Genomic DNA, 25,788 nt, shown 5'->3' on the forward strand with positions numbered 1-25,788 from the left:
TGGTACTGTAGCTGCAAAGGAGAAAGTAGATGTTAATTCCAAACTGAAAACAAGAAAAACTCAATATTTGTGGTCAGGCAAGCTTTCTCAGGTGTGTTTTTTTCCCTCTGTAGGATATTATAGAAATAACTTATATTTTGTCCTACAATATTGTGTATACAGTACATATTGCACTGTGATTTGCATTTGATTACTGTGATTAGGTAAACTAGCTGTGGTGTAGCAATAAGTTTGAGAAAAACTTTTGTCTCAGACAAAGTTTTTGCTACTAGTCATAGTATAAGTGCACCTTCCTCTAGTGCTGATTCTGCTACAATCATTGCCTATTACCTATTCCATGTAAACTGAACCTACAAATGGTTTCTCATAAAGGCACGCAGAATACTTTACATTATGTGATGAGTGCAGATTTTCAGAATGGAGCTAATAAACAGGAAATATGGTAAAAATGTTTATTAGGGTTGCACAGTCATAAGTGAATTATGTTTGGGCTACGAGCTAAAAAGCAAAGTTTGAAGTTACTATGTTTCCCTTGCAGAATCCCTTCCTGCCACTACTTTAGAGTAGTTGCCTATCCTTCCCTAAGAAACTAAATCTAAAAGAAGAAAAAGGGTGGCACAGTGTTGCAGTGTTGGGCATTACTGTCTTGCAATCCTGGGGCCCTGGGTTCAATTCACGGGGTGCTGTCTGTGTGGAGTTTTCATGTTCTCCCCATGTTCATGTGGGCGTCGTCTGAGTGCTCCAGTTTCCCCTCCAAAGCCCAAAGGCATATTTGTAGGTTAACTTGCTTCTAGGAAAACTGGCCCTGGTGTGAGTGCGTTTGTGTCTGTGTGTGCCCTGTAATGGACTGTCATCCCATCCAAGGTGTATCCTGCCTTGTGCACATTGTGTGCCGGGTTAGGCTCCAACTGCCCCAGCGACCCTGTACTGAATAAGTTGATTAGAAAATAGGTGGATGGAACCTGAAAGAACACATATAGTTGAGATGTGAACTGCATATAATGGAAGGAATGTATCAAGAATGCATTAACTTGCAACAGGTGTGTATGCAGAGTGCACAACAGGGCTGCATCACAATGTTCAGTTAGCACTCCTCTACGCATGTCAGTGGGCGGTGAATACATTACAGTCTGGACAGCTGCATTAATCTATACCTTAATGCCCAACAATTAGGAAGCATTTATGCAGAACATGTGTGTTTGAAAGGTGTACTTACTGAAGCAGCTGTCACATACAAATACAGTTCTAAAAAAACATATTTTCCTAAGAAAATTAGTTGGATCTCTGTCAAAAGGGAGTATTGCCAAAATACCCCACCCATGCACAGTAAATGTGGAGACACTCAGAACCACATTGCGCACTGATGATATTGTGAGTCAAAACGTTTCCTTCTTTGTATGAATGAACCTTTAGTGCCATTAAAGTAATTCGTCTTGTACATCAAGACCTCATAAACATATAACATAATACAAGACAACAACAGTACAATACGCCGACACAAAACAACATTCAAGCAACGTTACTCAGATCAGACATCTTCTGGCACTATAAGATTAAAAAAAGACAATTAGCTTGTAAAGCGTTTTAACACAACAGCAATAACAAGATCCCTACCTGCAAACAATGTTTTCATGGTTCAGCAATTGAATGTTATTAGGTATAAACAAGGACAAGGCACCTCCACAGCTCTGATTACAAAACGTTAGAATGCTCTGAATAAAACTCTTATAAAAGAAGTGTCAGCCTTGTGCTTTCTACACTAAAACTCCTTAACTTCCTTTAAAAATTCAACCTTTGTTGCCCCTTGCCTAAATACCTTGCCTCCATATTAGCGGTCAAAAACAATTTACAATCGATAGTAGTGTCTAGATATTTAGGGCATCATTTACTGTTTGAATATCAAATTTGATTCATAAGCCCCGCTCATGTTCCTTTAGTAATTAACATACACGCGGAGTACACAATGTTTATTTTCATTGTAATTGTTTATCCGGTTTTATAAAAACATGCTATAAAATGCAATAAATCAATACATTCGAATTTTATAATCTGCAAGAATAACAGATTCATTCATGGATTCATGAAAACACGTTTCCCATTTATTGCAAAATTCAAATTAAACCTCTCTGAAATTTATCTTGAAAAGTCACTAGTAATCGCCTGTGAAGGAAATCACTTTTCAATCACGTTTCTAATTTTTAAATTTAGCAGAAATCATCGATCGTTTAAGGAAGCGTGTTGCTGCCATCAAGGAAGAAAATATTTTCATGTGCATCTCGTGTAATTAAACGACACTTACAGTATGTCGCTATTATGAGATTATGAGTACATTATTCATTATTATGAGTACATTATTCGATAGTACATACGGTAGTTATGACAGCAATGATCGTTTGAGTGTATAAACAGCCTATGACATTGTGCACAACACAGCACCTACAGTACATACTGTACTACAGGTAGCTCAGCAGGAACTGTGGGGTTCGTGTTCGTGACACGCAGAGTATGCACGGACTTATTTTCGCCCGGGGTTTAGTTATAACGAAATGTTGCCATTTATACTGTAACGCTTACGGCCGACAGGCACTGTGTAAGAGCCGGCGTACCAGAGCGGGTGACGTCACCGCCCTTCCCTGTGATAGCAGGACCACAGCTACTGGGCTGTAGAGAGATCTCTCTTTGGCTCACGGGGCTGGGTCGCTGCAGAGAGACGCGGGAGTCCCGGGTTCGAGCCTCCAGTCGGGATGGGGCCGACCAGATGCGGCAAGGGCGCCCGCCTGAGCCCCCGTTGCGTTACAATACCTAATGTGAATACAAAAAAATATATACTGTATGGAACGAAGTCGATTCCACCGTAAAACTGGAAAAAAACTGAAACTGAAAGTCAATTAATGATAATTCTAGATAATTATTGCATGTGTGCTACCGCGTGATTATCACATACTGTACAGTAAAGTACACGAGAATGTACTATCTCGTAATCAACGCTTTTTTGAGTACGGCAAATACTCTTCAGTCGATTTTAACATATAATTCTGTTGACCACATTTTTTTAAATTCATTCAGTAACTCTAATTGTTAAGTAGCAGGGTGGGACAGTGGTTATCATTGCAGCCTTGAGGAGTTGGCGCCCGGGGTTCAATTCCTGGGGTGCTATTTGTGTGGAGTTTGTGTGTACGCCCATGTTTGCATGTCGGTCTGGTTCCCTCACAGTCCAAAGACTGTGGTAGGTTGATTGGCTTCTGAACCTGGTGTCTACAGTATGTGTGCCCCGAAATGGACTGACATCCCATCCAGGGTATATCCTGCCTTGTGCCTGTTCCTTGGCAGGATAGGAAAATATTGTCTGGACTATAAATATGAAATGTTTTCAGATTTGGACTAAGGCGGTTTAGTAACAGATTGGATATAGTATACAACTGTTATGGAATAAGTAAAGGTTTATTCCATGCTGAAATCTGATCCTGCTTTTTCTGGTTAATTTTTTATTTGGTGTTTTTGTCCTGCTTATTTCTACAGTATATTGTGGGGAGATGTAATATACAGTACTTTAACAGTGTCTATGTAATACAACGTCTGTTGTTCTGCAATTGAAATGAAAAGCCTTAGTCTTTTGTTTCATCCCGGTGTTTTACAGAAAGGTTCGTAATTGGCAACTCAATGACGAGTTCATGTTAGATCAAATATAACAAAATATTGAGATGATATCATTCGAGACAAACTTTAACAGATAAAAACTTCACTGGTGTGGTGTCTGGTGTTATGCCTTCCACCCTGAAATGTGTGCCATTTTGTAGAGTTCTCCCAATCCATAGACCGCATATGAGCACTTTGAAATTCCTTATATTCTCCTTAGAGAGGATATACAGTCCCAATTTCTCAGACCAAGCAATAAACCTTGAGTATTAAATTAATTGAAATCGAAATCGCAAATCACAATTTTTTTTACACATTTTTAATTAAGTGTAAAATCAGGAACTTTGTGACCGCCCTGTTATCGCTAGCAGACCTGAAACCGCTGATCTCGTGAATTGAGACGTAAAATCGTCTCTTTCTGCTCACTAGTCACTGTGAGCAAATGAGAAATGTGGTCTCCTCACAACCTCTATACTTTTTTCTCTTTTTAAACTCAACTATATATTTTAAATGATGTCTCAGTGTCTGACATTTTGGAGGTTGTACACATTACTATTTACTTGGTGCGGTGCGGTGGATCAGTGGCTAAGGATCTGTGCCTGTGGCTGGAAGGCGGACGGTTTGTATCCCACAGCCTGCAGGGGAATCCTACTCCATTGGGCCCCTGAGCAAGGCCCTGAACCCCAACTGCTCCAGGGGTGGCGTATAAATGGCTGACCCTGCGCTCTGACCCCAAGCTTCTCTCCCTGTCTGTGTGTCTCATGGAGAGCAAGTTGGGCTATGTGAAAAGACATTGGCAGTACTGATTGTACCCATCGGTCATGGTAATAAAGCACCTTGAATTGAATTGAAAAGACAAATTCCTAACGCAAGAAATTGTATATGGTCAATAAAGTGATCTTATCTTACTTGGTAGTTGCATTGTGGCACTCATCATTGCTGATTCATTATAATCCCAAAATTAAATAAATAAATTTAAAAAATAAATCAATTAAATTTTCAATCTGAGTAGGTGAGAAAAGATAAATAGCTTAAAAGTGTGCTGCTAATGAAGTATGTCTTAACATGCAGGTTAACAGGAAGGTACAGTAGAAATGCTTTGTAACTCAGCACACTGGGAGTCTGGCATTGACTACATGCAACACTTTCAGACAGGAAAAAGTGAAATCCGTCACGGATATAAAGATGCAGATACTTATTGTGATTGAAAAAAATGCAGTAAAATAAGTTATGTCCATCTACCCCTTAAAAATATAAAAGAAACATGAATGTTCTAAAACCTTTATTGAACAGAGGAATACATGTGAAGTACTGAACCCCTTTCCCATTTGCACTTTAAACTGGGTTTACAGGCACTGCGAAAAAACAAAAGTACATCTTTGTGTGAGGCTGATTTTGCATTAGCACATGAACAACTTGTAAACCTTTGAAAACTAAAGAAGAAAGAAGGAGATCTGAGCAGCAGATTTAAACTAGACATTGAAGGTATGTCAAGAATGTCTGTCACCACTTGTACGTGAGAATAATAAATGGACATACTGTATTCCATCAGATCAAATTCACCACAGAAAATAGATGATGAAGGGAAAAAAAAACGTAATTGAGCAACAAGGATTTTGTTTTCATTTTTCTACATTGCATCGCCACAGTGAACAGAATATTTTGAAAGCAAAGGTGGCAAGCTAAAGTGACATTACACTTCAATTAAATACGACCATCTTCAAAAACCCACTATCCCACTGCTGTCCTGAACTCTCTAACTTGCTTCAGAAAAACCAACTGAAGACCCACTGCAAAAGCTTCTTAAATGTTTTAAAATAAAATTTCCTTTGCTCCTCCTGATGATGTTCATAGTTTTCTTTTTCCCATTTCATCCGTTCCCAGTCTTTTTTACTCCCTTCTTTCTCATAGTCCTCCTGTTCTTGCTTCTTCCTGTTAATGATGTCTTGAGCTCTCTTAGTCATCCCCTGAGTGATTTCTTCATTTTTCTCCTCCAGCATTCGAATGGCCTCCTCCTTCTGCTTCATTTTCTCCTTCTCTTCCACCTCTCTTTCTCTCCTCGCCTTTTCCTTTGATTCTTCTTGCTGCTCTTTAAGGCGCTCTTGTCAGGGGTTGAAGGAAGGGCAAGAGAATACACACAAGACAATTCTCACCCAGAAATGTCACTGCCAAGTGACTTGTTAGTTGTAGAACTTCAGTTGTAATGCAGAACTAAGCAGGAGATATGATTTTGAAATATTCAGATGTATTCATCTAATCAATGTCTCTGTAAGCCTACACCATACTTACACATTTAAGGATGGAGAAGTGCAGAAAGTGATTGACAGGAAAAACATGACAGATTTTGACATTAACAAAACATTCTGAACTGAGCTGCAAAAAGTGAAATTCTGAAAAAAGCACCAAGAGATACTTAATACCTACATGCTAGCTTCTAAAATCCAGTGTCTAGTTCACAAAGAATAAAATGTATAAAAGCTTCAATTGTTTCTGTCTCGAGAGCTATAGTTTCAAAACTATATGTCACAGAAATGTTTGTAACACAGGGAAAGTTGGCTCCTTTTTCACTTTCCCTCAGGTCTCTAAGAGATAAAACAGAAATTTGAATCTTAATTTGTATAAAAACAGGTCTTTTAACTTTAGCTCACATTTTGTTTCCGGCAGCCCACTGAAACCATCTCTGGGCCATTTCTTGGGCTGATCCACATCATATGGAAAACCAGAGAGGCCAACTAAGCAGCAAATAAGCTTAATGAACAATTAGTTCCACTGCTTGACGTCAAATGTTAAGGTTGTAAAATATTACAATGTAAAAAATGCTTCTTTCTTACCTTTCACCTCTGCCTGTTGTAACAAAGTATCTGCTCTCTGTATGTTCTTAGAGTAAGAATTAATCTGCTGCAAGAATATGTCCAGAACTTTGCTTGCCTAGACAAAAGAGAAAAACAGTCCCTATGGTCTATGAAGGGACAACGGGAGAGAGACATTTTTGTCATTTTCAGAATTCTGTTTTCTCTATGATGAGAGAAAGACCTTCAGCTTAATCCAGAGTGTGTTACTTTAGGTAATGGTTTAAGTTTCAAATCAAGAGAGATCCTTAAGGAAAGTCTAAGTATATCTCTAGGTAGGCTTCAGTTTTTAAATGATTCTTAGAATGTTTTGTGTTCCAATTGTAACCAATGTTTCAGTTTTGGTTGTTAAGCCTTCTTCATTTAAGCCTTTTTGGACACCTGGCAAAGGCTTAACAAAATGATGTGTTTCCCCCTTTTTATTTTCTGGATTAAACCTTTACAGTACTAATGCCTTTGCAGTCAACAGTCGTTGTTTCAGCTCCTCACTCAAACATTTTACTCCCCTGAGTTCACAACACCAGTATCTTTGATGAAATTTTCTAGAACTTAAATCTCTTTATAAAATTCTCCTGTGCTCACAATGAAAGAGACACAAGAGTTTTCTCTTGTACATCTGTTAGTGTTCTTATTGATGTTGACACAGAAATGTAAAATACCATACCAGGACTTCTCCCTCCACCCTTGCATTGTATTTCTTTATAGTATCTTCTACATCTGCTGTGAAGTCTCCATATCCCCCTGGTTTGATATAGTATCCAGAAGTAAGGCGTTCTTTCACAATGCTTTCCAATTCCTTCAGCACTGATGTGCAACTTTTTTCTGACTCTGTCTCAATATTATGGCGTAAATCTTCATACTTTTCTTTCAAGGCTCTCTGAAAGTGGAAAAGACAAATCGCTACAGGTGTCAAGGCACTCTGCATATGGTAATAGGATAGTTTCCAATCCAACACAAACAGAAAATAGAAAAAAGCCAGCTACAGTCTGCATTTGACAGTTTTACAATAGAAGAAAGAATTCAAGTGTTATTTCTGATAATTTAAGTAAAATATTTTAGGACAGGATAAATGACACAGGTACAGTGGATAGGGTGTTTTAAATATTAGATTAATTAAAAAAATAATGGGTATAAAGTGTTAAGTTATTCACATATATTTAGACATAGCTATACTGTATATACACATTATGCTTATTAATAGATCATATTGAATTCATAGTTATATATTTTAACATACAGGAAGCTAATTCCTGTATTTTTCATTATCATTCTCAAGTACAATATAGACAGTCTAATTAATTCAAGGTCTTTTAGATATCACAATATGGCAGTAAATAAACAAGGCCCATGTCCCTGAATTTAGCCAACCTTATTTTCAGTCCAATCAGGATAATTGTGTTTTAAATACAACATCTGGAATTCAAATTGGTAATTCGGTGTTGGGAATGTTATTTTAAAACAATAATCAGTTTTGGTTTCTTATGAATCAGCTCAGTATTTTTTGTCTAAGCAGCGGTTGTTTTTGTTGTATGACGAGACCATTGCCGTTTTAGTCAGTTCATTTAATAATTATACAAAATATTATAATTAATTTATAACACCCAGATTTAGGCCTGAATCTCAATCTAAATCCTAAAATGAAGGCCTGAATGCCCCTCTAACCAGAACGGACAGACACTTTTCTATCTTCTACTACAAGAGGACAGCTCCAATCACATACAAAAAGTTTCAGGTAGTAGGTGTGGTTTCTGTCCATCATGGAGTGCTTCAGGAAGATCTCAAGGGACTTGTTGAAGTGCTCAGTGTTCTGTTTAAACAGCTCCTCCAGGCTGGTTACAGGGGAGCTGTTCATGTGGCTGGTGTAATATGTCACAGCTTTCTCCACAGCCGCAGAGTTCTCAATATCAGCCAGCCTCTCCACAGCACTCTCCACGCACAGGCGCTGACCATGGTTCAGGGCCTGCACATATGTGTCCACTAAATTGCCCAGCACTGTGAATTCAAGGAAAGACTACATTACCCAAGATGCCAAGAACATATACTTCTCAAGATCTGAATGTGATATGGTATGTCAAAGCAAAGGAAAACTGCATTACACAGAATTTCCAGACCAGGACAAACTTACTTGTTACACTACATTTTAAGATTAAAAAGAATTACAATAACTGCAATACCATTCAACCGAAACTACTCTTCCATGTACTGTCAGCAGTGTAAATATAAGTGAAATTAAATTGTCCAGCCCTATAAAAGACTTCAAATGCAAGCCTGTCTCTAAAGTTTATTTTAAACTTTTTGTATGACACTGGACACAACTGACAAGATAAGCAGGGAAAAGGATTATATATATTTTTAAAAACTTGCAATAATTTTCTGTGAATAATCTTTTCCTTAGGAAAATAGGAACAGTTATTACCCCTACCGTTTGTAAAATTTCAAAATCACAATACACAGGATCAGAGAAAATGATCGTGATGACAGCAATTGGACCACTCTGCAGCCTTCGTGTAACCTCACCTCGGCCAGTCACATTATACATTCCGTCCACATCTTTTGCTTTTGCTGTGTTATAAACATAACTTGAGAAATCTGCAAACTGTTTAACGAACAGCGGATCCATCTCGTGATCCTGCAGCTCCTCCAGTCTCTTCAGATTGGATGCCATTGTCGGAGTGACAAGTGCAAAGCAGTTCCGGGAAGGGAAGTATTCACGAATGCATCTTCGTAGGTCATTGAACTTTTTAGCTTTCTCATCGGTGTCTGAAATAGAAAAAAGTAGAAAAAATGTATAACACTGAGCAATTTTACATTGAGCTTGCTACTTGTGAGTTTTAAGAAAAACAGAAGAAAATGTAATTTTTTCTGACTTCTTCTCCCCCAATAAATACTTTAGAATGAGAATTCATTGGTTGCTTGGACAACTTGGAAAATAATTTTCTGCCTTCAATCCAGGATTAGCTCTCTGCCAAATTAAATTGACTGATCCGCCAACTAAAACCTAGAACTGTCCTGACTACCAGTTCCTTTCAAGAACTTGCTGTACATTTCGATTTTCAATCCAGAGACTGAATGAGATACAGTGTGGTATACTGAAGCTAAGAATCCAGGAAGATGCAGTAAAGATACGACTAAGCTTTGTGATAGAGGAACTGTGGCTTGCTTCTCTCCTGAGGTGGTTGTATGACACATTGAAACTGAAATACAGGTACTCAAGAAAAAATAAACAGTAACATTGCCTTAGGCAATGGAAACTCACCTTTTTTTAACCTCAAAACGTGCTCCAGGTACTGGTCTGCAGTGACTGGCTCGCCATAAATCACCAGATCCAAGGTTAGGTCTCTGAGGGTCCACACAAACTCAGGAAAGAAGGTTATAAAGTCACTCGTGCTGCTGCCAATGGTTTGGGTGTCTTTTTGAATCCACTGAGCAAGCTTAGTAACAAAGCTGGGAGATGTGTTAAGAAACATACATTTCTCTTTGGCTTCACAGTCAGCCTTAGAGTTCGGATGATTTCATTTTTTATATTTTACAAAATCTGTGAAAACATTGGAATTTCTGATGAGGGTCAGACTGCAGAATATGTTCTAAAGAGTGATTTCTTCAGGCTCCACAGCCGAAACATTGTATTTCCTTTCTTCCCTTTTTTCAGCATGGAATAAACCTATTACTTGTTCCTTTATAGCCTACGCATGCTGACACAGCTAAACGCATAAGTTATAATAAGAATCAATAAATAAGGAACCCTGAACAGATCACTTACACATCACTCGAACACCGCTGTTAAATCATGTACCTCACAATGAACTCAAGGATACTGTAGATCTTTTAATGAGTTCTGGTCAATATTTCCCACGCTGTTGTAGACAAACATACTACTGAGAAGAATGCCTAGTGTAAAGATCGAATGATCATTGTCGTCATCTCCCTGCAAGAGAGGAACCATCCTATAAGAAGCGGTGTTATCTTCAGCATAAGCACACAACAGGATCACAGGTTTATTCAGCTGCCAGGATCCTTTAATCAGCTGGGTATACTGGAGTAACTGGGAGCAATGCACTTTGCTCAAGGGCACAGGTAAGGTGGTCCAGAGCCCCAGTCATTACTATATACTGACCCCACTTTTAAATATATTGATCAGGAACATATTTTTTGCATCACATAACAAAGGTTTCAGTTTCATATTAAAAAAATATTTAAGCAATTGAATTCCTTGGCAACACCTCATGCGCTTGCTTCAATAGCTCTGTAGATCCAGAGTTGTTGATCATTTGCTTGCCTGCTTTGACTTAAAAATTAGGTGGATAGAACTGCTGTTGGAAACACATACCCAACTGTGTTTTTGTTATTTCTGATGAAAACATGAAAACCAACCTTCTCTGGGTCTCCAAAGCCCTCTGTGTCCAGCAGGACCAGTTCGTGATCGGGTTTTGTGGGATGTCTCAAACACCACATCCAAATTCCTTTAGTGTGAGACTGAACAGTAGAACCTAACTGAAAACCTAGGTCAGAAAGGACAAAAAAATCTGAGCTTTTTCAAAAAAGCAGGTACCAGCAGGGTTCTTGCAGAAAACGAAGACTCAAGGAATAACATCACCATCACTCTCCGCAGAAGACTTCAGTGCAGAAAGACATTAGAGCAGCAAACATGCTTTTTAATGGAAGTGACAGTCTCTCAGCCAGCATGACTCCCATTACAGATGGGAGATGCAACTATAGTAGACAACCAGGATGGACAACAGAGTCAGACAAACACAGCAAGACAGCTAACATCGGACAAGGATGGAATCTCATAATGGCACATGAATGCAGTACAAATTATACACAGCTAGAGTCATGTTCACTGTCCTAGAACCTATTGTACCCTTCATGACCACACTGTTGCTATCCAAATGCTTCAGGAATGAGTGTACCAGCTGGTAGCAATCTAACATGAATAGACTTTTTCAAAAGTTTTTTTTTCTTCCAACAACATCAGGATGAAGCTAGAAGGATTCACTCTAATTGCATAGTATTTAACATATATCAGGCTTCATTGACTGTGCTCCATTTTTAATCCTGATTTACAGCTTCATAGGGAAGGTCCATCCCTCCATCATATTACCTATATTGACGATGAACTGTGAACTACAGTATACTTGTTTTTTCCCATACCTATGCAAATTTCTAATGTTTCAACCCACTAATGCTTCTCTATGAAACATACCACATACAGATAAAGACATATTACAAGTAGGGAGCGGCGTCAGCATGCGTAGGCTGCAAAGGAACAAGTAAAGGTTTATTCCATGCTGAAAAGAGAAGAAAAGAAACACAATGTTTCGGCTGTGGAGCCTTCTGCAGGTGCAAGAAAGAGAGGAAAATCAGCAGCTAATAAATCATGGGAGAACAAAAGACTCCCATGTCCTCCCATGAGAGGAGGCGGGAGCAGGAGAGAAGCAGAGTGAGCAGTCAGGTAGAGTGAAGTTGAGATAGGGGTGAAGTCAAAACCTGCAGATGAATAGAGAGGATTAGAAGGAAACGAGTCTCTCAACTACTAATAAAGTCTGCTTTATTAAAAACGTCCATTGAGATCTCTATTTCTTTTTAAAAAAGCTACCCCTGGGTGGCACTGATGCAGGCAAGACACAGTAAGCCACTTAAAGTAGGTGTAATTCGTAGGCAGGCTACGTCACACATCCTGTTTTTCAATTTGATCATGAGTTCAGGATAAACACCCATGCTCTTACAAAACATCCCATCCCAGGACACAGCATCGTCTGTAATGCAAAGCTCCTGTTACCATTTGTGGGCATTGCTTTTGAATTTCTTATTGAAATGTTACAACGCAACTAATTTTCCTTGGATGCAGTACCTGAGTTGTCTAAGCCTGGAGTGGACCCAGGCCTGCCTAGCCCCTGAGATTTGGCCACATCAAACTTTGACGAATGCTTTCTGAATGATATACCCCTCAAATCAAATTCCCATGCACTGTGTCCACATTAGCCTTAGCCTCTTAAGAGTAAAATTCACTTCAAACTCAGTAAGAATTTTGACCCATGTTATACCATGGAAGCCAAATTATTGCCTGAGCCCACTTCCAATGATCACAGACTGTCACACAAACACTGGTCTTTAGTTAGCTGGTGGGAAAGGTGCCACACATCCACCCAATGGAAACCTAACATCTAATGGTCCCTTACCTTTCTTCCTGCCAGCTAGTCGGTTCAGTAGGTAGGACTTTCCAGTTCGGGCTGGCCCAGCCACCGCAACAACCACTACTGGCCTATCAATCTCGGACAGCACCTGTAAGGCCTCCTGGTTGACAGAGAGCTTCCCATTCCTATTGATCACAAGCTCCATTGGATTCTCCATCTCTGGCCCAGGCTTTAATTCCAAGGTATTGTCATCTTTCGCCAGCTAAGGTAAAGAGAGAGATACCCCAATCAGGGACACTCAGAACTCACCAGTAAACGTACATAACTAGATAACTAAAAAATGGGTTGAGACATTTGTGTCCTGGTTAACCAGTCCTAAGCCACTAGTAATAGTAGTTACTAGTCCAGCAAAATTTTATGGGACCTGAATGAAATAATGTGAACAAGGTTCAGGTTGTCAGTAGGTTGGTCATCCTTAGTCAGTTTGGTCATGATATTATAAATCAGTATGTTGGCTTATAAAACTGTTTGCAGTAGCAAACCTTAAGATAAACTTGATATTTTAGGTCACATTGTAAATGTCACTTTTTTTTTCTACATGCCTCTGTGTGAAACTATTCACACAAATACCTTGAAGATGGTGATGATGCACAATCCTCCTATAAATTTGTAGAAACTTAATTGATTCATTTTATTTTCCAGTCCATGATTACTAATTCAATGCATGCGTAGGCTGCAAAATAAAAAGTAATAGGTTTATTCCATACTGAAAAGAGAAGAAAGAAAACACAATGTTTTGGCTATGGAGCCTACTTCAGGTGTTAGAAGGCTCCACAGCCGAAATATTGTGTTTTCTTTCTTCTCTTTTCAGCATGGAATAAACCTTTTACTTGTTCCTTTGAAGGGAGAAGTTAACATGCTTCCAGATTTTGGCTTCCAGGTCTGTGACTCAACTGGACCAGGGCTGGACTCTCCGGTAACATACTCTGTTAACTGAAGGCATACCAGATTGTTTTTCTGTGTACAGTACAGTATGTATTTGGAATTTCTCACAACAAATCTTCCATGTGCTTTCCTCACTCACCATCTCCCCCTGATCTGTGCAAGACTTCTCTTCTGCTTCCCTGGAGCAAGTAGCCAGGAAGGGGAAAGTGTGGAATGATGAGGATCCCAGCACAGATACCAGGAGGGAGCAGAGCTGAAAAACACTCCCTGAAGTCAGTACAGTTCCCCCTGATTTCAAGATTTATCTTTCAACATTAACAAAAACACTTTTTGAACAGTCCACTCATTCATGATTAGGTTCCTAACACTGAATTTCAAATTTCAATGTGGTTGATAGTAATTAATAGTAATTCCTGGGGTGCTATCTGCGTGGAGTTTGCATGTTCTTCCCCAGTCCGTTTTGGTTTCTTCTGGGTGCTCTGGTTTCCTCCCCCAGTCAAAAGACATACTGGTAGGGTAACTGGCTTCTGGGAAAGTTGGCCCTGGTGTGAGTGTGCATGTTTGTGTCTGGCTGGCCTGTGATGGAATGGCATCCTATCTAGGGTGTATCCTGCCTTGCACCCATTGCCTGCTGGAGTAGGGTCTGGCTTCCCCCACAGATCTGTACTGTACTGGGTAAAGTGGTTTAGAAAATGGATAAATGAATGATTAGCAGTGATTAGTAGTGGTATATGTACAATTGAATGCACATACTTACTGAGTATTTGTATAATTTATTTATGAATGAATTAAAACTGAGAGAAAAATTAGAAAGTGTCTTTTCACTGTCAGTCCCTCATGTTTTTATACATCATTAATTTACTTTCCAGCTATACAGTATAAGACTGAAAGGGTTTCATGTCTGAAGTATAAGCTTACTCTTCAAAGGTAAATTCAATCTGTATAGTTTATTCAGATAATGACGCATGCCCAGCTTCTAGACATGACAGCCATGATCTATGAAACAGAGGTGTATGAGATGTATTCACACGGATTTCTGGAATTGGATTTTTCGGGAAGTGTATCTAATAAAGGAATCGTGTGTAATTGGAACAGATCTTGAGAATCTGATTGGGTAGGTCATGAAAAGTTACCACATTACCAGTTTCTCGCTCCTCAGATACAGCAGGTTTCTGACTACCTAAATCAATTATTATTTTAACACGGAAGACATATTTCACACACAGATCCCTAATGTTTCATGTTCACGTGTCCAGCTTCTGTACACTTCCGTGCGTCAGTTTAACACTTAGAAATTGTCTGACAGGTTTACAAGCGAGCGTGTATCTCGTACAAAACAAGCAGAAACGAAATTTCGAATGGGAAATTGAAAGTTTTCTTTTTTCTGTAAATTTCAAGACTGCCGAACATAGGGATACAAAAATATGACTGAGATGCAAAATATTAATCTCTATTGAGGTAACTCTGCACCAATCTCAAAGTTATTGTTTTTTTTGTGTGTGTAAATGGCAGCAAGGTGTATCAGTATTGGAGTTACAATTTTTAGGAATGAATGAGACAACTTCATTATCACAATGTCCAGTCAAGAGTGGTCATTTGTCTCCATTCAGTTTCTCCGGAAAACTCTCTAGTGACGAAACATGCTCGCGCATCTTTTCTAAAGCATCCGTCGGGAAATCAAAACTTAACTCGCCTTAAAACTGAGCTCGCAACAGTCAGTGCATAACGTGTTTTTATCTATTGTTATTCTTTAACTAAAATGATCAGGACGGGTTTATTAAGTCAAATGAATTTTATATAAAATAGGCGATGGTAACTGTTATGTAACAGTTTAGAATCCGGTATAATTAGTATTGAAATAAATTCTTCACATCTACAGTACGTGTCGCTCTGTGTTACAGAAATCCCAAAGAACCTTCATCAATCAATTAAATAATAGGACCGACTTTATCCACACCTGAAGTACAGCCCCCACTCGATTAATCCCACTACATAGAAAGTCACAATTATCAAGTGATAAATATTTTAGAATTCACAGAACTTTGGAAAGGTCAGGTTTTAAAAGGCCAGAGTAATTACAGTTATGTACAGTATGCCTAAAACAGACCCAAGCTGTTATTTTGTAAAAAAAAATGCCATGGACACGAAAGTATTCAAAAGGATACCTCACATGTGCCCCGACATACAGTGATCAATAGTAGAGATAGCAATGGTTGTATCGATATTAATTAAATTACCTTACCAGCAGAAATCCAGTTTCATAATGCATCTTTCTCGCTTTCAATTTTTAACACCTCCACCAGACAGCCACAACGGAGTAACACAATGAACAAACAAATGAGAAAAGAGCATCTGTACCGGATTTTCAATTTAGACCTGCGGCTGCAAGGCGTGAACTAACACTGCCTCTGGCGCTCGTCACTGCTGTAATCCGATCTCACCCAAGAACTGCTTGGTCATTACTATTTTCGGGGAAATGTTTGTTATCACATGCTATTTGTCAATATAAGAAAATACTTCTACAGCAATTGGTTTTGGTTTGAGGTAAAGGAGAAACCCATCACTTTTTATGAGTTATTTTATTCCACTGAAGAACCTAGGTTTTTATGTCGTAAACCCGTGATGACCATGAGTTTGTTCTTCCCGAAACGCTGACACAAACTTTTATATACAACATATGACATCAAAACATACATCCAAGGCGTTTAATTAATACATGAAAAAGACAGGAAAGACAATACAGCCTAGAGATCCTTGTTAAAAAGCAGGGATGGAGGAAAGTGTCAGGGGGCGCTCTAGTCGACAGCGGTAAGACGATTATTTTTGCTCTTCTCTTTTTTTTTAAGAATGAAACGACGAGGAAATTACAACAAGGAAAAGAAGAGCTGTTGACATTTTTCTGGCGTCAAAATCAAGTGATAAAACTGAATGCCTTAATGATCTGTCGCTACGGTTATTCTTTTGTCTGAGCATTTCACTGAAACCGTTCACTGCGTCGTGTGTCCTACACACTGTCTGCTGTAGCCTTGCTTTGCTACAGCTACAGTACTGCTTGCTCCTGATGTACAAGAACTGTTCTGCTACAACAGTACTGCTAAGCCGTTAACAGTTCGTAAATCGCATTTTAGACTGGACTGCGGACTCGCAATGAACTGCCCGGCTTCGGAAATGGGCGAGATCATTACGTCGCAGAGGAGTGACAGCTTTCCTTCTCCTGTCCAAAACAAGGATCAAGATGTCATCAGGGCCGACGCGCTTCTCAAAGCCATTATGTCGGAGCTTATCGACATCAAATTCGCTGTTTTCCAAGTCAAAATGGACGAGAACGGCAAGGAGATGGCGAACCTGAGGCTCCGGGTGGAAATCGCCGAGAGCGAGCTGAGCGCACTGCGGGGATACATCTTGACTTCCGCGGACAAGGCTGCGGCGCTACGTGTTCCCTCATCCTCCAGGAGCCGCGTCGGCAGCCCGAAGAGAGACCTGCGCACCAGGAGAGTGCTCTCGGCGAAGTCGCTCGCTGGAAAGGTCGCCTCTTCCACACCCGCACCCCAGACTGGGGACAGTCCTCCGCGGGCAACCCCAAACTGTCAGACTGAGGCTCTGTGGGAAAATCACACACCGACCTGCCGCGGCGAGAACAGGGGTATCCAAGCTCCCAGACTGGAAACGGAGAAAGGTGAGATTGTTTTCAATTATGCATCACTGATGTAAAAAATCCTGTATTGCTCTACAGATTTTTAATGAGAAATTTCATTTAATTTCCTATGGGCTTCCTTTCAAAGCATTTTAAATTTTAAAGTGGCTCCTATCTGAGTAAATATCTTAAACGCTCTAAACAGTATTTAAAAGTGCCTAAAATATTTACCATTCAGCTGATCCAAATGAAAGTGTGATAAACCAGATTTGGTTTAGTAAAACACTGCGAATAATGTGAGTGCATAATTTGTAGTATAGTTACGACTGTTCCCTATTTTTACAAGTGTGTTATACGCGAATCTATTTTATAAATATCGGTAGGCTTGGATTTATAGTCATCAAGATTTAATACATAATAAAACTGCTAATGGAAGAATTACAATAAGATGTGAATTACAGTATTTCCACATTATGTTAAGATAACTCATGATGTATACTGTACGTAAAGCATAAAAAGAGTTCGAATGAAATATTCTCGGAGAAGGTAAAAACTAAGGGAAAAACGTTTTAATACTGTTATTAATACAATTATCGGTCTTCATTTCTGAGGAATAACTTTTCACGTGCTTTGATATTATGGCAAGCCGGGTCATACTGTACCTACCGAACAGAGGACCACAGAAAATCGGTTTTCTGATCTCATGTGAGCATTTTTGTGTAAATGTACAAGTACAGTAGTTCCAAATTGTAATAAAAACATCACAGGTATAATGAACTAGCATAATGAATGACATCTTGCAAAATCCTGTAAGCGAAAACGATCATGATCCGTTTTCACGGCTTGAGTTGATATCAGATGACGTTTACTGTAGCTTGTGTGTACATCCTGGACATGTACCGTTCTACTGCCTGCCTTCCTGACAACCAGCAGCTGTTTGTTAGGCTGCAACAGAGGCAGAACCCTCAGCATTGTCTTGTGACTTTCGCTTCTGTGTGTAAGCAGGTCTGCATGCCCAAGAGGACACGAGCAGAGAAGCAGCTCCAAAACAAGAAAAGAAGTGGATACCTTTTGCCAAAGGCAACACGTTTCCCCAGATAACGAGAGTCCAAGGAAACGGGGACCAAGGACACAGGGAGAGGTGCGGAGAGGATCAGGAGTTAGTGCCATGCAGCGTAAAGGAAGAAGATGCCGAGATGGATCTGAACATCATACAGGTCCCAGTGCTGGAATCGGGATCGGAATCAGGGGACGAGCTCGGCTTCTCCCAGCCTGTGTGTGAAGGAGATGCTTCTCCACTGGATTCTGCCTTCTTCCTCGGGAACGGGACTGCTGCTGGAGCCATGATTCCACGGAAGCAGCAGATAGGAAGTCCCACGGCAGGGTGCCCCAGAAACAGTGGCGTGTCCCAGGGGGACCCCCGTCTGGATTGTGTGTCTGGCTGCGACGAAATGGGGCGTCTAGTGAGGGAGCTGTCCTGCCAGGATCCCACGACACAGGACGGCGGTCCTATATCCTTGCCAGCTGCAGATGGTGGAGCAAGTGAGTACGCAAGCAGTCCTGATGAGTGTCCCCCCTCGCCTGCTGGGGTTTGATTCCGGTCTCTCGCTGACTCCGAGCACGCGTAGCTTCACTAGAGAGTGGATAACTCCGTCAAACCAAAAGATCAGTCCACTGCCCTGGCAGAGTTTTACATTGCCTAGATTTCTGAAGCAGGTGATGTCACTTCTGTAACTGGCTCAGCGCACTGAGCCCCGTTACTCTTCCCCTCTAAATTCCTCTTTTGCTCTGCAGCAAAATCAGTCAGAGAAATCCAAGTCACGGCACCCCCTACTACATAGACTCTGGGCACACAGAGCTTCACTTCCTAGACAACAGATAACTCCTCTACAGTAAAAGACCAGGTCCTGTACTGCCTAGATTTGAGAGGGTGTGACATCACACCTGTAACTCGCTCAGTGCGCTGAGCCCTGTTACACAGAAATCAGGAAGCTGTTGGCCATCTGGGCAGATATTTAAGCTGACAGCCGTATGCAGAAGGCATTGTCCTTCTCTGTAGGCAGCTCACATTTTTGTTGAGAAAGTAAATAACATGGAATGTGACAAAAATTCTAAGTTAGTGCTTGAACTGCCACCAGGAGCTCTGACATCTGTCTGCCTAGATAAAGTAGGCAGGCAGTGTGATGATATAATTAAAAGTGGAATAAAGAAAACAACTATCTCTAGCTATTAATGTGTATTATGTGTTTCTGGTTCTTTCATGGTGATAAAAATACAGAAAAAGGTGAGAATGGGTATACCGTACACTGAGTAAAAGTCAACACTAATGCTGGCTAGATAAAAATTCAGAGCTGAGCTCAGGATACAAGATATGAGAGCAGAATAGTCTGAACAGTTACAGAGAAGGTAAGCGAAAATGTCCAGGCTTGACCTACAGAGAAGCCCTCAGGAGAGTTGAAGAATTATAATGTGTAAAGTAATTTAACTGAGTTGCTATTAGATCATGCCTGTCTGTCATGTTTCAGAAGTGGAAACGGATCATTGCCTGGAGGTACCTATCAAAGAAGCACTGTCTGATCAGCATGAACAGAATCTGCCGCCCGAGACAGGCAGCAGCCCTCACCCTGTTCCTGCCCCCTTCTCCAGACAGCCGTCCCCCTCTGCCTCCGTCCCGTGGAACTACGGTCTCCAGCCCTACCAGCCCGTCCCCAACGTGTCTGCCCTTTCCTTGCTCCCCTCCATGATTTTACCCTCCGGAAAATACTCCGGAGCAGGGGCAGGCTCGCAGCAGCCCGCGGAGCCCACACAGTGCCAGGCGGATGGTGGCGGTAATGCAGGCACGGCTGGCGTGCTGCGAAACCTCCAGCACGTGTACGCTGGCGAGAGCTTCTGGCGCCAGGACTTGAATCCGTCACAGCACTGCAACAAGCCCTGGACGCCCGGCGTTGCGGGGGCGTCGGGAGAGGCCTATCTCTGCACTGAGTGCGGGAGGACCTTTAACCTCTTGGGCAACCTCAAAGCCCACCAGAGGCTCCATGCCGGCGACGGGAGGCGGCGGGACCTCTCCGCTGAGGACCTGGATGAGCACGGGAATGCCCAGAAGCCGGCATACCGCTGTACTGAATGCGGGAGAGGGTTCGGTCACTACCGTAGCCTACAGCGCCACTGGAAGACCCACACTGGGGAGAGGCCCTATCACTGCGGGGAATGTGGCAAGGACTTCCACCTCCTGGAGTCCCTGAAGGCCCACCAGAGGATCCACACGGGGGAACGGCCGCACGTCTGTGCCGAGTGCGGGAAGAGGTTCAGCGAAGTCCAGAACCTGCGGGTCCACATGCGGATCCACTCGGGGGAAACTCCCTACCCCTGCGCCCAGTGTGGGAAAAGCTTCCGCCAGTTCCAGCACCTCAAGAGGCACCGTCTTGTGCATGCCAAGCCTCCCCTGCCCCTGGGTGCCCGAGTAGGGGTTCACGAATGAGAGCCTGCCCTCTGGGAGCTTGCGTTGGGCCAACCCCCAGATACACCCTCTGGGAGGAAGAAAATATTGCAGCCCCCGGGAGTTGGCAAGTGAACAGAAAGTAATGTGCTGGTTAACTTTATAAAGTCCTTTTCTCTAGCGCAGGGAAGTTACCGTTACCTGTTAAAGATCCTCAAGGACATGAGAGAGACTAGGGAACTGCCTTCAGCCCGTCACACATGTGTGCTTTTCACTAGTGTTTTAGCCTTGAATTTACACATTTCCTGAAATATTTAAGGCCAAACCTTGATCCATCCGTACCCTGCAAATCCATTTCTCTATAGGTCTCTGAGCTGGAAGACAGGGATGTGTCTGAGAAACAGAGCAGTTGTGAAGCCAGCAGATGAAGGACTGTTGGGGCAGACTTGCAGTCTCATTCTCAGAACAGCTGGGACTCTGCAGGAATTTTCCTCCCGTATCTGAAGATCTCTCTCACTTCTTCGACCTGCCCCGTCATGGTCACACACATGATCATTGTCCCCACACTGCCTCTACTGACGTGCCTCACTGGTGTCCTGTCCGGATGGACTGTGGCCCTGGAAGACGATTCACTCTATGCATGTTACTAATTGTAACTTGCATGAATTGAACACATCAGAGGTAGAAACGAGCGGATTTAATTAACTAAAATGTACAAAATCCATGTGGAGGAAATGACCGGCCATCACTCCACTGTCTATGATTATGGAACCAGACTTGGCTGTTTGGCTGCTTGAACTGGAACATCCTTATAATGAGCTGCCAGAGCTAAAAAACCAGCAAACCTGCATGCTGCTCTCCTTTCAGCTACCTATTCTAATACTTTTAATATTGTTTTTTTTTTAATATTACACTATTGTCACTCTGTGGATCTGAAACCTGGAATGAAAACAAAGTGCATTTTCTTTTGAAATGAACCAAGCAATGGAACTCATCCAGCAGAGGTGTTCATGTGGAGTGAAGGATACTGTATGTCCTTTCACAGGATTCACAGGATTGCTTGTTGCAATCCAGACTAAATCACATCCACGTCCCCCTCTTATGTGATTGAGATTAGGTGTGATAATCCAGGACCACACAGCAGACACGCCTGCTATGTACCCACAGAGCCATGCATCACTCTGTACTGCCGTGTCTATCCTCCAAATTCAATTTAAACCACACATTCTGGGGTTCCTACATTCCTACTGTCTCTAAAGCTGATCTAGTAAGAAACAACATATCATTCTTTTTGCACTGCAAACATCTTGACTTTTGTTCGGAGTTTATCTCACTCAATGTTTGATATTTGCTTGCATGCACTGTGGTTTTAGTTCAGGGTGTGTGGCAGGTCATTAGTGTTGTGTTGAAGGTCGTAATCGGTCTCAGTCCCTTCAAATGTGTTGGTGCGTAGACCTCTAAAAAAGGCAAAGCAACCAATCTTGTGAAACTCCTAAAAGTAGTCACAACAAGACATGGCTTTATTATTAGGACTATGACCGCTGCCTTTTTCAACAGAAAAGTCAAACCACTTCTGATTTAAAAGACATCTTCTACGTTGGGATACCTAGTAGATTAGGCCATGCTACATTTACAGAAGTCATTTTTCACTAAGGTTTTTAGTCTAGGATAACCTAGACAAAGACAAAAAGTATGTTAAACAGTTGTAGTAATGGATGGAGAAGTAAATTTAGTATAGCATTAAAAAAGCCTATCCCTCACAAATGCAACAAATTCAAAGTTACTCTCAAGATCAAGATCATTTTTGCTGCAGGTGCACTAACAATATATGGGATAGACATGCCCTTGGCAAAGTCAATAACGGGGTTTACTGTGGGAGCCACAGGCTAGTAGAATGTCTGGCCTTCAATGCAAGCTGTACATCTGTGTGTTTCGTGACAGATTGCAGATGCTGTCTTGTTGGACTCTGTCCCAGTCCTCTCACAGCCCAGACAAGCTTGCACCTTCTAAGAGGTCTTTGAGACCTGGATGCTACAGTACGTGTTCAAAGGGGCTCAAGACTGGTGTACCAGCAGCATGAGGACATGTGCTGTCCTCCTGGACTGCAGTCACTCATATCAGGAGGGGCCCACGAGGAGGGCAGCAAGAGTGAGATCCCCGGACTTGTAGTGTAGTGTAGTGTTTTGCAGTCAGGTTGCCAACAAGCACTCCAGGTTCTGTAGAGGTGAGCCACTCCTGCCTAGACCATCACACTTGGACCTCTCCATTGATTTTGGTGAGGTATTGTGGCTCATGTTCTCCCAGATATTTTAGGCTGCAACATCTTGTCAGGTTAGAATTTGCAGGCTGTGTGCACAGCCTACCTGTGGCTGTGTAGACATCAGGCAACAGTGTGGTGACTGAGCCCTGCTTAAAACAGGCCATTGGCAGGCATTGGTGTTATTCTCTTGATATGTGAGGCATGTTAGCTCCTTTTTGAGTTTTGCTTTCTGTATCCCCAGGTTAAATCACCTAATCACAGGTGTTCTGTCATTTTTCTGCACATGAACACATGCACGGGGTGATACAGGTAAAGGCTTATTCCATGTTGAAAGGAAAAGAAAAGCGATGCAATGTTTCAGGCTTCTTAAAAAAGGCTTCACAGATGAAATATTGTTATTTACCTTTCAGCGTGGAATTAACCTTTACCTGTTTTTTTGCAGCCTACGCATGCTGACATAGCTACCTACTTGACCTTCATGGAGTTATATGTTTCTTTTGATGTTTAGTGTATTTTTTTTTCAGAAACCTATTTCGTGCTGCTGATTAAAGTTCCATTTTCAGACTGTGGTGTGAAGTGAGTGGTCGGCTTCACAAACTTATACCTTAGAAGTTACAAGTGTGGGTCTTACTTAATTTGGCCCAGGTCAATTTAGAGAGTGCAGCAGATGTTGAATGTAAATAGCCAGTCTGAAGCTTTAGATATAATAAATCAACCATTTAAGTTCCTTATTTAAAACACAAATTGAACCCTATAGTCCATGCAGCACTGCAGTTTTCCAAGCGGGCCCTGAAGGAACACTCGGTCAGTTTTCATTCCGGCTGAGCTCTAATTTCCAGTGCTAACTGATGGCGGAATCTCAGAAACTGGTACAGAGCTGATACCAATTATAAATCCCGTTTGACTCTTGAGAGCTGAAAGCAGATTTACAAGCATGCCCCAGATAGAAAACTAAAATCAATTGGCCTGTGATTAAGAATTTAACTGGAGCAGAAACCAGAAGACGTTGGTTTTGGCTCTTCCAGGACCACGGCTGGCAATCACTGGTGTATGTCATTAGCCTGCTGTGACAGTGTGCGTTGTAGTGGCCGTGCACAGTTGCCCAGTTGCAGCCTGGGTAGTGTAGGCTGGGAGCCTGCAGTATTTCATGTGGCCTCTAAGGGCCACCAAAACCAATGTGAGAAAACTAGTTTTTACATCAGCTGTCTGCACTGATTTGCTTCTTCATCTCTTCCTCTAAGACTTTTCCAAATCTATCATTACTACGATATGTATTTATTATGGCAAATAAGCAGAAACCACACCATAACATCTAGTATAATCTGAAGATCTACTGTATAAGAAAAACAACATCCAGGTGCCATTATCCAATACTTCTTGGGGGTTCGTGTGACTGCTTTACTTTTTTTAGGTATAATCTGTTAACTCTGTTACAGTTTGGTAATTAATAAAGAAGAATCTTGAAACCCTGTTTTCTTTTGTCCTGATTTTGATAAATGTACTAAAAGTGGCTAACAAGGTGGCTACCAGAATCCAGCCAGTGAAATGATCTAAAGAAGACAAAAGCATGTACAGCTGCTGGTATTTTCCCCAGATTACCCTGTTTCTCACTTGAATAGAAGTTATATTTTGTATGACTAGTTTAAGAAATCCCTTTCAAGAACCTGAATTGCTCATCTTCAACATGAAATTAAATGATACACAATTTTAATAAAATAACTTAGACATATAACCGTGTAAACCTTCTTATTTACCTTATTAAATTGCCCCTCTGGGATGAATTAAGTATATTAAAATGAATTAACACAGTAAGTATGTTAAGCATGTAAATGATTATGTATGTTAATCATTGGTAAATCATCATTAAACAAAGTCGCGTTTATTTTCTCTCTGGCTCTAGGTAAATTCATGCCACCTCAGGTGTACTGGGGTTGTCTGTGATGTGAAAAGGGTATCATGGGAAAATTATGTTGTTGCTGGGGGAGGTGGTTAAAGACACACACAGACCCTGAAGCATGTCTCTTGCATGTCCTCAAGCTGTAGGAAGTGCTTCCTCTCACATAAGAGGACCTAAATAGTTCCTGAATATCCAAGATCGCATGTCATTTTAGGGGGACAAGTATTTCAGCATTGTGCAGATATCACTTTCCAGGGCTTCAGTGGGCTTCACACCTGGTGTAATCTCCCATCTCCTTACCATACCAGATCCTCTAGAAAGGAGAATAAATAAGGAAACTAAAAAAGAAGAAGCACCAGAGGAAAAGGCAAGGTCCTGTATTCTAGAAAGTGCAACCACAATAAGACATTTCTAAGAAGAGGAATGTAAATGTCAGTTGTGTCGTTTGCTAATGTTTTTATTTTGCAGATTGATATTACTCGGGAAATATATATATATAATACAAATTCATACAATGGAACATTCTAAATTCAGAAATAACTCAAGCTAAACAGTGCTTTTATAAGCAGAGTGGCCTAATAAATTTGTCAATGCAGCACACATCAGGAGAGTAGCAATGTGGAGCAGCCGACAAGGCTCTGGACTCGTAAGGAAAAGCATGGGTGAAAATCCCAGAGGAAACGAGGTCCCGTACTCTTGAGTAGTGTACTTCACCCTAATTGGTCCGATAAAATACCCGGTGGTATCGTGTTCCGTTATGTTCTCTTATCGCAGGCTTTGTTTCACAAAAGCTTTGCTTTTTACTTTACTAGATTAAATTTGAAGTTTTTCTGCTAAGATGTTGAGTATTATTTAATGTTTTTGACAAAAAAAGCAAACATTGCATACATATATTCTATGAAGCATTGTTTTCCAGAATATTTTTAATTAAAAAACGTTAATAATCAAGTATTTCTAGAATTCATATTATTATTAATACAATCGCTAAGATGTTCAG

At 41.1% G+C, this 25,788-nt stretch overlaps 2 protein-coding genes across 6 annotated transcripts; one reads left to right on the plus strand and one right to left on the minus strand.

Moving 5' to 3' along the window:
* Window positions 1-4,903: 4,903 nt before the first annotated feature.
* On the minus strand, window positions 4,904-17,029 carry LOC148674400 (guanylate-binding protein 1-like). 4 transcript variants are annotated; one of them, XR_015935561.1, is made up of 12 exons: window positions 15,807-15,969; window positions 13,704-13,817; window positions 12,665-12,881; window positions 10,857-10,984; window positions 10,301-10,410; window positions 9,742-9,929; window positions 9,003-9,245; window positions 8,206-8,477; window positions 7,150-7,362; window positions 6,468-6,564; window positions 5,144-5,737; window positions 4,904-5,108 (listed from the first exon to the last, which is right to left on the minus strand). XR_015935561.1 is itself a non-coding variant. In XM_088627077.1 (11 exons), the coding sequence occupies exons 2-11, from the start codon at window positions 13,704-13,706 to the stop codon at window positions 5,403-5,405; spliced, it is 1,806 nt and encodes a 601-aa protein (XP_088483203.1). In that variant the 5' UTR covers window positions 13,707-13,817; window positions 16,910-17,029; the 3' UTR covers window positions 4,904-5,402. The 4 variants fall into 4 exon arrangements, 3 of the variants coding, with proteins under 3 accessions (XP_088483203.1, XP_088483201.1, XP_088483204.1); XM_088627077.1 differs by lacking the exon at window positions 15,807-15,969 and adding an exon at window positions 16,910-17,029 and having other exon boundaries at window positions 4,904-5,737; XM_088627075.1 differs by having other exon boundaries at window positions 4,904-5,737.
* LOC148674401 (uncharacterized) lies at window positions 16,255-24,360 on the plus strand. Of its 2 annotated transcripts, none has more exons than XM_088627072.1 (3): window positions 16,255-17,240; window positions 18,201-18,740; window positions 19,724-24,360. In XM_088627072.1, exons 1-3 carry the CDS (start codon window positions 16,712-16,714, stop codon window positions 20,674-20,676), a joined length of 2,022 nt encoding a protein of 673 aa, XP_088483198.1. In that variant the 5' UTR covers window positions 16,255-16,711; the 3' UTR covers window positions 20,677-24,360. The 2 variants fall into 2 exon arrangements, with proteins under 2 accessions (XP_088483198.1, XP_088483199.1); XM_088627073.1 differs by having other exon boundaries at window positions 18,204-18,740.
* Window positions 24,361-25,788: the final 1,428 nt, after the last annotated feature.

The sequence above is a fragment of the Lepisosteus platostomus genome, chromosome 3 (assembly GCF_059453375.1).
Source record: "Lepisosteus platostomus isolate fLepPlt1 chromosome 3, fLepPlt1.hap1, whole genome shotgun sequence".
Lineage (NCBI taxonomy): Eukaryota > Metazoa > Chordata > Actinopteri > Semionotiformes > Lepisosteidae > Lepisosteus > Lepisosteus platostomus.